Raw genomic sequence first — 15,516 nt, forward strand, 5'->3', positions numbered from 1 at the left:
GTATCTTTTCAAAAGACAGAAGAGCTATAGAATATTCTAAAGGCCGACTTTCCATAGATTTGCTGAGTGTGTTTTATTGTTATAATTCAATTTAGCACTCATTTAAATAATTCTACCACTCATATTGGAAAATGTTAAGTGACTTATGTTTTGCACTAATGTTAGATGTTAGTAAGAACCAGTGTTTCTGGAAAAGGACAGATGGTATGTACACACAGAATGGAAGGGTAGAGCTACAGGGAACTGACTGGGCACTGAGTCCCGGACCCAGGTTGAGCTTGACCCAGGCGGGCACCTGGTTCAGGGATGACTGGAGGTGAGACCCCAGCCTACTTGCTGCAGTGCAGGCATTTCTGAGCTGAGCAGGCAGGCCCGCTCATTCCGATGAACTTAGCTAGCTCTAAAATTCTCTTACTCTAGTCACTGTCCATGTGGTATGCTCACTTATGAAAACAGTCACTTAGCCAGCAAATGTCCACCCAACATCTATCCTTTCGTTCTGTTCATGTTACCTCCTGGGAAGACCGGCATTCTTTGGTTCCTGTTTCTGAGTCTGTCCACCTGGCTTATCCTTCGAAGACGGGGAGACAGCAGGATGGCCATTAACTCCTAAGTACGCCATAAGTTTTTTGTAAAAGATTCTTCCTGAAGTTAAGTCATGAAACTTATTGCAGAGTCTGGATTTGAAAAGTAATCAAGGCACACCATCAGAATGGACAGAATTCCAAAGATTAAACCAAGAGCTGAGCAAGGCACACGTGTAATCCCAGCACTTGGAAGGCTGAAGTAGGAGGGTCACAGGTTCAAGAAGCCTAAACAGTAAGACCCTGCCTCCCAAAAAGAGGCATGGGTGGATCCTGCTAATTACAACCTTTCTTTCTCTCTTTCTTTCTCTTTCTTTCTTTCCTTTTTTCCTCCCTTCCTCCTTTCTTTTCTTTCTTCCTCCCTTTCTTTCTTCCTTTCTCTTTCTTTCTTCCTTTCTTCCTTTCTTCCTTCCTTCCTTTCTTTCTTTCTTTCTCCCTTCCTTTCTTCCTCCCTTTCTCCCTTCTTTTTTCCTCCCTTCCTTTCTTCCTTCCTTCTTTCTTTTTTTCTTTCTTTCCCTTTTTCCTCCCTTCCTCCTTTCTTTTCTTTCTTCCTCCCTTTCTTCCTTTCTCTTTCTTTCTTCCTTTCTTTCTTTCTCCCTTCCTTTCTTCCTCCCTTTCTCCCTTCTTTTCTTCCTCCCTTCCTTTCTTCCTTCCTTCTTTCTTTTTCTCTCCTTTCCTTTTTTCTTTGTGTCTCTCTTCTTTCTCCCTTCTTTCTTTTCTATCTTTTTTCTCTATTTTTTTCTTTCCTCCCTTCCTTCATCTCTGCCCGCCCCCCCCCCCTCCACATCCCAGCATCCCACCCTGAGATTGGACTCAGGGCCTAGTGCTCTCTAAGCAGGTGCTCACCACCGAGCCAAGCCATGCCTCCCCCAGTCCCTTTCTGCATTAGTTGTTGTTGAGGTAGGGTGCTGCTTCATGCTCAGGCTGGCCTGAGCTGTGATGCTGCCGGTGTCCCTGGGGATGGCAGGCATGTGCCTTTGCGCCCAGTCACCATGCCCCAAGCCCCTGGGATGACGGGCACACTCCACAACACCCTGCCATCCATTGATGGGATTTTGAGGTTTTGGTGTCTGAGGTAGTTTGAACCATGAGCCTCCCTGCATGTCCCGCCCCCCCACGCTTTTCTCCTAAGTAGCTAGGATTACAGGCTTTAGCCACCAAGCCCATCTGAGTGATTATAACTTTCATCCATTGCTCAAGGGAGTGGAAAAAAAATTGTATGAACACTTGATAAGATATTTTTGCCACTGAATTCTTCTTTTGGTCATGGTCATGGCCTTGAACTCAGGGCCTGGGCACTGTCCCTGAGCCCTTTTGCTCAAGGGTAGCTCTCTACCACTTTGAGCCTCAGCTCCACTTCTGGTTTTCTAGTGGTTAATTGGAGATAAGCCTTGTAGGCTTTCCTTCCCAGGCTGGATTCGAACTATGATCCTCAGATATCAGCTTCCTGAGTAGTGCGGACTGCAGGTATAAGCCACCAGGGCTGGCTTTACTGAATATATTGTTACAAGAGGAACTAACCCAAAAGATGCCCACATATGTCTACATAAAGAATTGCTCAATATATATAGCTTACTAGCCAAAAGCTTGAAAGAAGCCACATGTCTACACAGATAAATGGGTACACTAACTAGAAAAGTCTTACAATGGATTACTACTCAGCCATGCAAAGGGAAAAAATGATGCTATCTGTAACAATGTGAGTGGATTTCAAAGACATTATGCTAGTGAATACAGCCAGAGAAAAAGAGGAATATTTTGTATTCTTCCATTTACATAAAGTCATAGAAAATGCAAAGCAATCCAGGTACAATGACACATGCCTCTGATCCCATCTACTCACTTTGAGGCAAGGCTGATGGGAATAAATCAGCAAGACCCTGTCTCAACAAATAAGATGGGTGTGATGGGTCACATCTGTCATCCAAGATACAAGGAGAGGTAAACAGGGAGCAGTATGAGGCTGGCTATCTGAGCTGGGAGATGGCTCAAGTGGTAGAGCACCTACAGAGAAAGCACAAGGCCCTGGCTTAAACCCCGGTAGCACTGAGAAGACAATATTTGGTCCCTTGAACAACATCATAAGATGGCTTCATGGATGTGGAGGTTGATGAGTCTCCTCAGATTGTGTCTGTGGCACGGGCAGCCCAGAGCATGTAAAGTACATCACAAGAAAGACACAGCACATGTGCGCAAGAGTGCTTTTAAATTAGAAATCCTGCAATGAAGTTATGTAGGCACATATGTGGGACTGTTAGCACGTGTAAACAGGTCAGGAAATGTGAATGACCAGACCCGCTCCTTCCGTCCCGCTGCTATCTGGGGCCTGGGGGTCGAATACAGGTCTCCAGGTGCTGTACATTGCACCACCTCCCCTGTTTCCAACTCTAGGGCTGAGGTTTTTCTCAATATTTTGTTTCCTATGCTTCTAATAATAAAATTTGTAAATACTTATTTTTGCAAACTTGATTGAGTATGAGGAGCAAGACAAAAGTTGCACATTCCTTTAAGTCCACAAGATTTAAGGCCACAGAACCCAGTGCCGTGGAGGTATGCCTGGCACGGCCTCTGGCATAGGCACTGGCGTAGATGTGGGCTCGATTTTTATAGAGCTGTGTGCCAGAAGACAGGGGGGAGGCAGGGGGAAGGCAAAGGGGCAGGCGGGGAGGGGGGGAGGCATGGGAAGGAAGGGAAAGGGGAGGTGGGACTGGAAGCGGGGGAGGCAGGGCTCAGAGCTGTGGTCTGAGAATACTGCAGGGCACCGGCAAGGCCTGGACTATTTTTTTCTGTTAGTACTGAGGCACGGCTTGCCTCTTCCTGTGGCTTCTCTGGTGGAGGGAGGCTGGTGAAGCGCTGGGCCTGTGTGTGCGCTGATAGCCATGCTCTGACCGGAAGAGAACATGCTGAAGTCTTCGGGTTGTGGGGGAGTGGAGGAGGTGTTCAAACAGTTTTGCACAGCCATTCTGTTACACCATGTCTTTTGCAACACCATCGTTGACAGTGACATCTCTGTCATGTTGCCCATGCTCTGTCATGTTGCTATGTGAAACTCCCAGGACACCTGCTTCCCGTGGCCGCCCTTTCTCACATCGTCCATGCGACCACAGCTGGGAGAGTGCAGGTGGTGAGAATGGCTCAGCCCTGCTTCAGCACCCTCCTCAGAAAGGGCCCAGGATGGCTGCCCTGGCCAGGGACCGCCACTCTGAACCTGGGCTGGCGTGCTGTGTGTGCAACGGCAGCAGGGTCAACCTGGCATGAAGTGCTCATGGCGGCAGACAGCAAGAGTTGGAGCATGCACTCTGAAGCCTGACGCTGCCCAGAACTATGGCTACTACCACTGCTCCGATGGTCAGCGTGTGACCACGGGCTAAGCACTGCACCACACAGTGTGGCAACAACGATGAATAAACCAGAGTTTCAGTTGGTAGAATGGAGGGGACAGATTGTCTAGATGTAAGAAGTAAGAGAAAGACCTGCATTTCTAACAAATCAAAAGCACTGGGGGCCAGTGGTTCATGCCTGTAACCCTAACTACTCAAGAGGCTGAGATCTGAGGATCATCATCCAAACCCAGCTCAGAAAAGTCCTTGAGACTCTGTATCTAATTAGCCAGCAAAGAGCTGAAAGTGGAGGAGCCTAACGACACCGGGTGAGACCCAAGCCCTATCACTCACCCATGACTTCGGGTGGGTGCGCAACTTCCATCAGCAGAAGGAGTTAGGAAGGACTAACTCATAATTTAGGTTCAACTCTCAGCCAGTGTCCAATGTCTAGCAATGATTCAACAATTACCAATACTACCTACTGGTATTATGAAAACACACAAAGGTCTAGCATTAGCAAGCAGACTTGATAGAAGACAGGAAACGAATCTGGTAACCCAAAACACTTACCTTATGAATTGTTCATTTGTTAAAAATGGACAGAATGTGCGCATGACTTTCTTGAAATTATTTCGACCAATGATCCCTGTGTTGCCAAGGTCATAGGACTGCAGCATGTCATAAAAAGCTGGTTGGTTCCTAAAGATTGCATCCTGCACCTTCTCTTCCACCTAGTGTAAGAGATAAACACATTTACCATGCTGTGACCTGGCGTCCGGCAGGTGTTGGCAAAGAGCAGGTGAGTTACTTACTGAGTCCCAGGCCAGGAGGAAAGGAATCTTGCTGTCTGTGTTCAGGGATATTTTTCTCGTCTAAGTGAAAGAGAGAAAGTGTGTAAATAAAAAACATTTGTGTACAGACTCCAGGTGTCTAGAAAGCAGACGGACTTGGACCTGGCTTGGCTAGAGGAGCTGGCATTTCCCTTGCCATTTGAAAATGGGCACAACATGAGAATTTATCATCTAGAAGTCAAATAAAGGCAAAGTAAAAGAATGACAAGATGGTTGGTCACGGGTGGCTCACACCTGTAATCCCAGCTACTCAGGAGGCTCAGATCTGAGGAATGTGGTTTGAAGTTAGCCTGGGGAGAAAAGTCTGTGAGATTCGGATCTTTAGCTAACCACCAAAAAACCAGAAGTGGAGCTGTGGCTCAAGTGGTTGAGCACCTGCCTTGAATTAAAAAATCTAAGAGAGTGCAAGATTCTGAGTTCAAGCCCCAGTACACACACACAGGCACACTGAGAGACACACCGGCACGTATGCACGTGCATGCATGCACACACACACACAGGCACACACAGAATAATGAGGTAGTGTCCTTTCACATGAAGACAGTGACCAGGGGATCAGAAATGGTGGGACTGCAACCAGAAGGGGTTTGTGGAAGGCATTCTGTCTCATTGTACAGATAGTCACCATTGCACAGTCTGATGATTTACAGGCTCCGGATGGAAAAATTCTGTAGCTGGGGTCCCGGGGCTGGGAGCAGAGCAGGGAGGGAATGAAGTGCTCCCAGGATCCCGTCACAACCCTGAGTGCTACACATCATATGTATATTCCTTTCAAAATAATTACAGTGATGTATAACACATACATTCTCACATATTGTTTTGTCAGTAATTCCATTTCTGGTTGGGGGCTGGGAATGGTTCACACCTGTAATATTAGGTACTCAATAGGGAGGTAGAGTTAGGGAAGATGGCAGTTAAGGCCAGCCTTGGTAAAGTATTAGTAAGTCTCACCTCAGTCAGTAGCTGAATATGGTGATATGCTATCCCAGCCACAAGAGAGGCAAGATCAAGAGGACTGCAGTTCTAAGCCAGCCTGGGTATAAAGGTGAGACACTTCTCTCCCCCCACCACACACACCTTATCAACCAAGGGCTAGAGACCGTGCTAGGCACCTGTTACCCTAGCTATGTAGGAAGAATAAACAGGATCTCAGTCCAGGCTGGCCCACATGCAGGATCCTATTAACAAATCCTATAACAAATGCCAAAGAGATGGGGTGTGCCTCAGCAGCAAAACTCCCTTACTTGCTGGACACTGGTGCCTCACGCCTGTAATCCTAGCTACTCAGGAGACCAGCCTAAGCAGAGAAGTTCAAGAGACTCTGTCTCTAATTAACCAACAAAATACTGGGCTGGAGGTGTAGTTCAAATGACATCAGCTGAGCAAGTAAGCTAAGCCAGAGCATGAGAACCTGAGTTCACATCCAGTACTGCCAAAAACAAACAAACAGAATTTCATACTAAAGCAATAATCATAGAAAATCATAGAGAGAAAAGCATGTACTAAAGTGTTCACACCAACATTTATAAAGGGAAAGAAACGGAACAAAGTTTACAGGAAATTCTGTTTTAAACTTTTACAGCATTACTTTTATTGATGTTAAATATCAGTAGTATATAGGTGATAACAAAAAGTCATTGACTATATGATCCAATTTTCAAATAAAGTATTACAGTGTTTGAAAACATGCAGCCAAATGCATCAAAATCCATGCATTAACTATGTATACTTTTAAATCTGGCTTATGCTGAAATAACTTTTCTCTTCAAAAAGGAAAACGGGCTGAGAAGGTGGCTCAGTGGTAGAGTGCTTGCCTTGCATACAAGAGGCCCTGGGTTTGATTCCTCAGAACCACATAAAGCAGAAAAAGCCAGAAGTGGTGCTGTGGCTCAAGTGGTAGAACGCTAGCCTTGAGCTGAAGAGCTGAAGGACAGCACCTGACCAAAAAAAAAAAAAAAGGAAAGCATGTGTATACATGAACACATTTTTACAGATTCAGAAGGTTATATAACACTAGGACTTAGTGGTGACTTTTGCTCCCTTTGATTTACAGAACCATGCTTTCTAATTTTTCTCATTTATTCATTCAACCAATGATGGGACGGGCCACCCCGCCACATCTCCTGGGGTCCAGAGGGTCATGGTAACAGGTTACCTCAGCGTGCCACAAATAAAAGTTAGTGGTGGTGGCCAGTGCTTGGCGCTCTGGGAGGTCCATGACCGGAGGACAGGGCTTAGCCAGGATTGTTGGTGTGGGTGGGGGCGGTCCTGAGCAGAGGTGGGGTGCTGAGCACTGGTGGAGGCACCACCAGGTGAGAGGCCCAGGAAGAAGCCCCTAGCAGTAGGGACAGCACTTCAAGGTGGCTGGAAAGCCCAAAGAGAGGAGAGAGGAGGCTACAAGAGGAGGCCATGAGGCTGGATGTGTGCTGGGCATGAGGCTAGTTGACCACATGAGGACATTCTGCTGCTTTATTCCCAGAGTCCTTGAGGGCCAACACAGGGCTGGCATGGCTGGGTTATGTCACAGCCTTTGCTCCATGCAGGCATGTTGCTCACAGGTCTCTCTTGTTTTGTTTGCTCAGGTGGGGTATATAGATCATAAACACAGAACGAACACAGGGTCTGACCCGCAGCAGGGCTCAGGGAAGGCTGGGCTCACTCCTGCTTGTGTATGGAAGGATTCTTGGACTTCTTGAATTAGGGTTTAAGAAGGACCAAAGGACTGGGCTAAAGACATGGCCCTCTTTATGCTGGTCCTGGGCCTTGAACTCAGGGCCTGGGTGCTGTCCCTAGGCTTTTTTAAATGAAGGCTAGTGCTCTACCACATGAACTACATGCAGTTCCACTTCTGGCTTTTTTGGTCGTTAATTGGAGATAAGAGTCTCATGGAGTTTCTTGCTCAGACTGGTTTTGAACCATGATCCTCAGATCTTAGACTCCTGAGTATCCAGGATTACAGGTGTGGGCCACCAGTGCCTGGCTACCCTTCCCCTTTAAAAGAAAACAACAATATGGTCTTACAACTATCTTTGGCCAGGTTGGCCTCAAACTCGTGATCATCCTATCACTACCTCCTGAGTAACTGGGATTACAGACATGGGCTACTATCACTGGCTTGATTTAATCTTGCTCTGAACCACCAGTACTCAACTGGCTCCCAGGTTTCAGATGCTGCCTGGACACACAGGTTCTCACCTCTACCTGAGGACAGGTACGGACTAAATCAACATCTCGCCTGGGGGGCCATGAGCTGTATCCAAACAGTTTCTAGAACTTTTATTTAAGAAGAATTATGTACGATCTGTGTCACAAACCATGAAAATGCCCATTCCTTTGACCCAATTGCTCGTTCTAAGTAATTCTTCATATATACATGGAAAGTATTCAACAGTATTTTCATCCATAGTGAAAACAGACACTAGGGCCACACAGAGACGACTCCGTGACAGACATTAAAATTCGTGTTCATGAGGAAATTTTTTTCTTGGTTGGTTGTGGGGCTTGAACTCGGGGTCTGGGCACTGTCCCTGAGCTTTTCTGCTCAAGGTTAGTGCTCTACCACTTTGAGCTACAGAACCATTTATGGTTTTCTAGTGGTTAACTGGAGATAAGAGTCTTAAAGAGTTTCTTGCCTGGGCGGCTTTGAACCACGGTCCTCATATATTAGTCTCCAGAGTAGCTACGGTTACAGGTGTGAGGACTGGTACTCAATGCTTTTCACTTTAGTTATATTTTTTCAGGTAAGGTCTCACATTTTTGCCCTGGCTGGCCTCAAACCATGATCTTCGTATCTTCACTTCCCAAGTAGTGAGGAGTGCAGATATGACCCACCTTACCCAGAAAACTCTGTCAATTTTTTAGTGAGAAGACATTGTGTTAGTCTGGTAAGTGTCAGTCTAAGAAGATGAGTGACACAAGGACAGCAGCTTTTTTCCAGGTAGTGCTTCTAAAAACACAGTTGCAAGGGGCGCACTGCTCCATGCTGAGAAGAGAGGCAGCATCCTGGACTTAAAGGAGGGCTTCCAGACATGCCAAATACCTACCTTTGATCAAAGGAGTCTTAACTAACCCTTATAGGGAATGAAAATAAACTTGGGTGGAATGTGAAGTCACTGACTTGTGAAGGTGTAATCTGAGTCTACTGAACACGTAGTCACTCTGCCTTCCAGACCTCAGGTTTAGCTACTCAGAGACTTACCCTGGGAACATCTTCTAGCAGATCCATAAAGGAGCTGATGTTGACCACTCCGAGGTCATCAGGGTCAAATACCTGCCGTAGTTCTTTGAATTCTGTGTCACTTAATTTTACAACCATGCAGTCAAGGATGTAGCGCAAGTCTTCCCACTTTATCTGTCCATCAGGTGTCTGAGTATGAGAGTATACATCAGGGAATGTAAAAAAAAAAAAGACAAAAAGGGAAGGAAATGGAGGGAGGAAGGGTGAACAAATGTAGTTATGATATTCAATATATACAATATAAAAAATGAACTATGCAATTTGTGGGCAAGGACAGGAGGGGAAAACTGGGGGAAAGCAAAGGGAGGAATGACATGGTCCAAAAAGAACTCATTACCTGATTTATGGAATGGTAACCCCTCTGTACAACACCTTAATAACAACAATAAAATTACATTTTGAAAAGGAAGGAAAAGTATTCTGTATTTAACATCATTCAGAAGGGCAAGCTTTGGTCAGAGTTAGGATCTGAACTGTGAATACGTCAGCTGATGATATTATTAGCCATCAGATCACACATTTGCCAAGAGCAGCAGGGAAATACTGGTAAAACACTCTCACATAACTACAAAATTCTCTACCAAGACGTGGGCCTGGTGAAGAATAAGGCCCACTTCTGGGGAGCAGGCCAAACCTCCCCTCCAGAGTGAACTGCCACCACCCCAGGACCTCCCAGGTGGTGCAGAACTTCCCGGCAGTCCCATTACAACCTGCCAAGTTACTAAGAATATTAATAATGGCTGCTTTCGGCCTCACCAAACTCATCAATTACATAAATGCACAATTACTTAGTGAGAAAAGTATCAGCCTGAAGTATCAGGCTGAATAAAGAAAACATGAGCAAACTACTCTGACAAATTTCTCCCCCAGACTAAAAAATGGTCAATAAGTAAATTAAATATGAAAATTGAGAGTGTCTGTTTACTGGAAAGACAGAGGAAATAAAGAACTCCTTCCTCACAGAGACACTGAATATTAACACACTGACAGCCTATTAAGTGGTTAAAAAAAAAGTACACAAATGTCAACTATTCACTTCAGGCCTCAAAGTTGAAAAAAGAAACAAGATTCTCTGGGCTGGGTTAAGTTAAATTAGGGAATATCTGTGTGCTTATTTTAGAATGTGAATAAACTGTTAGATGTCCAACAGTAATCAATAAGAGCTAATTAAAAAATTTTTTTTGGTAAATTGTAGGGCTTGAACTCAGGGCCTGGGCTCTGTCCCTGAGCTCTTGTTGCTTAAGACTAGCATTCTACCACTTTGAGCCAAAGCTCCACTTCTGGTTTTCTGGTGTTTAATTGGAGATAAGATGCTCATGGACTTTCCGGTCTGGGGCTAGCTTTGAACTGTGATCCGCAGCTCTCAGCCTTCAGAGTAGCTAGGATTACTGGCGTGAACCACCAGTACCTGGCTTAAGATATTTTTGGAAAAAGTTCAGCAGTGGGTCACCACTGGGACAACATTTAAGCGCACCCAGGAGCATTCCCTTCCCATGTCATCCAGGACTTAAGGACATGCCTCAATGACTCCTTTTGGCTGTGTATTTCATGGACACAGGATCACACACTGAATCTGTGGTGTCCTGTAGCTGGCTTCCTTGATGTGGTGACATTTCTGGGGTCCATCCATGCTGTAGCATGTCTCTATATTTGACTTTTATTTATTCATTGATCTATATTTTATGTTTTCCTGACGATTATTACCTCTGATCATTTGCACTTTGTAAATGACGACTAAAGTAGCTTTGACTATCTGCACACAGTCTGCATAGACATGTTTTTCCTTCTCTCGAGCAGGCAGCTACTTGTAGAGTTGCTGAGTCATGTGCTAAATTGTTTAATTTTTCCAGAAATGACACTGTTGGGTTTTTTTTTTTTTTGCATAATGGCTGAACTATTTTCCATTTCCACCCACAGTGTGTGGAGCAGCTTTTGGGTTACAGCCTTTCCAGTGAGTGAAACGTGGCATTGAAGCAGGGTAGCTGAGGGACTGGCGAAGTAGAAATCAAAGCTAGCCAGAAATCTGGAGCTCAGACGGCAAAATTGCTAGGACTGTAAGGTTAAACACTGAGCTGGAAATAAAGAAAAAGTATACATGAGTTTTCCCTGCACATCCCTCCCTGTTGGTTACAGTGTTAGAATTGTCCTCTAAAGTATCTCTGGCCTTGCCCCAGGACTCTTTCCATAAAGTGTCCCTTATATCACAGACCCTTGGTTAGTAAAATTCACCCAGAACCAGGCTCATCTAAACAGCTGGAAGCTATCATGAACCTAACACAAAGAAACGACTCTTCTAGAGGAACCTACTAAGCTAATAATGCATGCAGCCCAGTGGAAGAAATCCATACCCTGTTCTCCAAGATCGCAGGATGACAAAGCCCTATCTCACTGGGCTTTCTGTTTGCATTTCTCTAATAACTAATGGTGCCAAGCATCTTTTCATGTGTTTATTGGCTAGTTTGGATGTTCTGTGTGAGCTTTGAATTTTAAATGAATTTTAAGATCATTGTATCAATTGCAAAATAATACCCCAGTTGGGATTTTGATTATATTTTCATTGCACACAGAGATGACTTTGGAGAGAGTCTCCATCTTAATGATACTGAGTGCTGCAGCCATGAATCTGAATTGTCTCTTCACTTATTTGGGTACCCTGTCATTTCTTTGAGAAGTATTTGTAATTTTGGGTGCAAAACTCTAACACTTTTGTTAACTTGATGCATAGGCATTTTATTCTTTTCGTTTGATGCTACTATGAATGAGACTAGTAATCTCTGTTTATAATTCTATAATCTCTTCTGTTTTGGAAGCTGATGTTCAGGCTGTTCATTGTTATTTGTAGAAATCCAACTAACTTTTGTATATTGATTTTTATTCAGCAACCTTCATGAGTTCTATTAGTTTTTGTTCTCCCCCTTCTTTCTCTCCCCGCCCCCCTCCTCTGTCCCTGTGTGTGTATGCATGAGATCACTCTGTGTTTGGGATCAGGGAATGAGATCGGATATTTTCCTTCTTCCTATATTTTCTGACTGCTTATGAGAGTTGATGTTTACTTTTTCTTTTTCTTTTTTGTCAGTCACAGGGCCTGAACTCTGGACCTGGGGGCTGTCCCTCAGCTCTTCAGCTCAAGGCTAGTGCTCTACCACTTGAGCCAAAGTGCTACTTATGGCTTTTTCTGCTTATGTGGTGCTGAGGAATCAAGCCCAGGGCCTCATGCATGCAAGGCAAGCACTCTACCACTGAGCCACCTTCCCAGCCCCAAGAGTTGATATGTCTAGAAGCAATTTGTATAGTCTTTACTGTAGAGTATTTGCATGTTTTTATTAGGTATACTTTCAGCTATTTGACATTTTTTGAGATTTATTAGCAATGATATTTTGAAATTCTTGTTTTTCTAATTGTATCTGGCAGTTTATAACTTCTAATATTAATTCTAACATTTGGGATTTTCTATTTTGTGAAGTCATGTCAGCTGCAAGAGTAGGAGCAGGTGAGCTGGTGGTGGGCACACTACTTGTGGGAGGGGGAGGTGTGCCCTGGGTGGCAGGATGCTTCCCCTTACTGTAAAAGGCAGTGTCTGGAGGCTGCCATACAGCAAGTGGGATGCGTGACACAGAGGACCTAACTACCGCACACAGGCCGCCCTAGAGCCAGAGAGGGGCCACATTCCCACAGACGCCCCTCAGCCCAAATTCATGCCTAGTCATGTCTATGCCTGCCTCCTCCTCCCTCTGCTCGCCTTACCTTCTCCTTTCCATGGCCTAGAAATGGCCAATAAACAGGTGAACAGTGGTGAGGCAGGGTAGCATCGCTGACAAACTACACACCATGCAACTACGTGACATTCGAGTGTCACTGCCTCTGTGGGAGGTGGCTGTCTTCTTATTACCTATCTGTGTGAGCCTGATGGCCCAGTGCAGGGCCTGGGACGGGAGGAGGGACTAAGTCCAGACTCTTGGCCCTCATGATGCATTTGTGGCCGTCTTGTTCAATGGGACGGCAATGGCTTATGTTGTTCAATATTAGGAATGATTAGCATTGGGCCATTCTCCCCAAAAGGAAATGAAGACTCCATATGCTTACTTAAATTACTGTGGGAATCTGAGTTGAGAGGGGAAACGACCACTTCCTTCATCTTCCCGGGTGGCTTAGCCAGCATTCTCCAGCAATTCTACCAGTGCTAGGAGAGCCTGATTGGAGCTGGGAGTTTGGCTCCCCACCGACTGCCTCAAGCTGGTTACTTGGCCCCATGGAGATGATGAGAAGCTCTACTTCCTAAAGGTGGACACGGGTCACTAAAGGCAGGGCTGCCCAGGCCACTCAATGGTAGCATTCACTCAGAGAGGCCAATGCTACAGCTCTAAAGATAAAAGCAGTCTCCCTTTACTGAGGGGTCACTTCCTGTAGTATCAAGTACATTAGTCACCTACGGTCAATACTGTACAGGACAACCAAACATTTTGACAGAGACAGACAGACAGAGACAAAGAGACAGAGAGAGTGAAGCTGTGCACAGGTACACAGGCACACAGCTTTTATACGTATGTGGTTACAGTGGTTCTATCTCATTGCTACTCACTATTCATCTTTTACGGTGCCTGATTTATCAGCTGCATCTCATCGTGGTGATGAGGATACAGGGAAAATGGAATGAGCAACCCGTGCTGCCTCATATCACTCAGCCAATGACAGGCCCAGCTACAGCGCTGACAGCCAGGGGTGGGGCAGGCCTTCACAAAACAGTCCGTTCTCAGAACGTTAAATAACCCCTGACTGTAAGGTTCACTACTGCTCATGCTTCCAGGTATCCAGTGGGGATTCCTGGGTTGTATCCTGAATGAATCAAAGAAGCTTCCCTAGTTAAAATAGGTATGTTTGCAGGAACACAGCACTCCACACCTGAATCCATAAGAACTGCAGTCTCCCCAGAGTGTGCCTGGAGCTCCGGACATGCCCTTGGGCCACAGGCTTGGGAAGTTGGGGCTAAGGCTGAATAACTCCCCTGGTGGTAAACCTTGTGTACTTGGTCCTATTCTAGTCTGAGCAGAAGTACTTTCCCAGTCCTCAGTGTTTCCTAGATTCCTCTCGAGGATATGCTCAGGAAACAACTAGCCTGGAGGAAGTGGCTACAGATCAGGAGAATCCAAATTCCCCTCCCTGAGAGAGACATGATGGGAGCCAGTGCCTAATGCTGACAGCGAGAAAAAGCAAATTGCGAAGCCAGGGATTCGTTTCCCCTTTGCAACACAATTAAGTAAGGTAAAAATGGTATTTTGAAAGGAAGAAAATGTTCCTGCTATGAGATACAAGTGGGTTATGAACTGTTAATTCTGCATTGGAGTGGAGATTGCCCTTCTAGTCTGAGTGTTTTGCTAATTACACAGGGAATGATGGCTATAGCCACTTCATTGTGATAGTCTTGCCCCCCATTGGCCTCATGGTATCCATATTTATCTTACTGCATTGCAATTCGTTTTACATCAGCCTAGACTCTGCCTTTAAGATCAGGGCTCAGAACAATCCCCAATATCAAACAGGAGCTCAAGAACTATCTGTTGGCTGGTGAGTGGGTGAGAAGAGAGGTTTATTGGCCTCACTTTGAGTGTCCGCTTTCTTACTAACAATGACTTTTTCAATAGGGGAAGGGGAGGGTTGCAAAATCTTACAGTGTTGCTTTTCAGTAATGCTTTCTTCAACGATATAGAACGGTCTTCTGAGTATTTAAATAACTTTCTGATAATATTTTCCTTGCGAAATCGGCTTTGAGGGCTGACACTACAAAAGGATGGGGAGAAAAGCAGGAATGAGATGAGGCTCTTGTACTTGGTTCTTTCTCAGTGTCATCAATAAGCAGCCTCGCAACAGCAGCAGTCTGTCCCTGTGGGTGGCTCTTTCTCTGGGATGCTAATGTGCCATGTGAGTCTGTTCTTCCGGTAACTGGGTGACAGCTAGGAGGGAGGCCACAGGTGCCACGCCCACTGGCATCTATCAGCTCAACCATCTTGCCTACACTGCCCGCTGTGACCCAAAACCATAGCTCCTTGGCCATCAAATCTGATTTTTGATTTGAAAAAATGAAAAAGTACAGGACAGCGAGCAGAGATGACCCCCGAGGCCCCCTGTGTAGGGAGCACTGTGTGGCACACCCGCCCCGCATGGAAACTAGCAGGGGAGGGGATGGCCTTCCACAGCCCTCCCCCCCCCCCCAGACTTCCAGTGACCACCTGACCCTCTTTTTCCTTCTTGTCTAGGGGCTCAGGCCCCTCATCCTTGTGCACTCTAGGAGCCCACGGTCAGCCATTCTAGACATCACATCCAACTTCAGTAGGCTCCGAGTCTCCTAACACAATCCCATGCGCTGCCTCCCTTTCCTCAGCGCTGAGGCGGGATGAGCAGAGGATGGGTGCTGTTCCTGCTGCATCCTCACAGCCATCTCGGCTTTTCCCAATTGTGCATGAACAGGGAAACACAGCTCGTACCACTTTTCAGAAACACACGCTAGCTCTGAGTCTGTGTCCCTC

At 45.7% G+C, this 15,516-nt stretch overlaps 1 protein-coding gene across 1 annotated transcript in view; it reads right to left on the reverse strand.

Moving 5' to 3' along the window:
* The window catches only part of Efcab6 (EF-hand calcium binding domain 6), a 157,117-nt gene that overhangs the window by 65,400 nt on the left and 76,201 nt on the right, over positions 1 to 15,516 (reverse strand). The window contains exons 10-14 of the mRNA XM_042697964.1: positions 14,662 to 14,770; positions 8,957 to 9,124; positions 4,720 to 4,779; positions 4,478 to 4,638; positions 513 to 677 (exon numbers count right to left, since the gene is read on the reverse strand). Of these exons, the coding sequence (XP_042553898.1) occupies positions 513 to 677; positions 4,478 to 4,638; positions 4,720 to 4,779; positions 8,957 to 9,124; positions 14,662 to 14,770 (663 nt within the window). The remainder of the gene's footprint in view (positions 1 to 512; positions 678 to 4,477; positions 4,639 to 4,719; positions 4,780 to 8,956; positions 9,125 to 14,661; positions 14,771 to 15,516) is intronic.

This window comes from Dipodomys spectabilis, unplaced genomic scaffold, assembly GCF_019054845.1.
Source record: "Dipodomys spectabilis isolate Male_0828 unplaced genomic scaffold, ASM1905484v1 ptg000230l, whole genome shotgun sequence".
Taxonomy (NCBI): Eukaryota; Metazoa; Chordata; class Mammalia; order Rodentia; family Heteromyidae; genus Dipodomys; species Dipodomys spectabilis.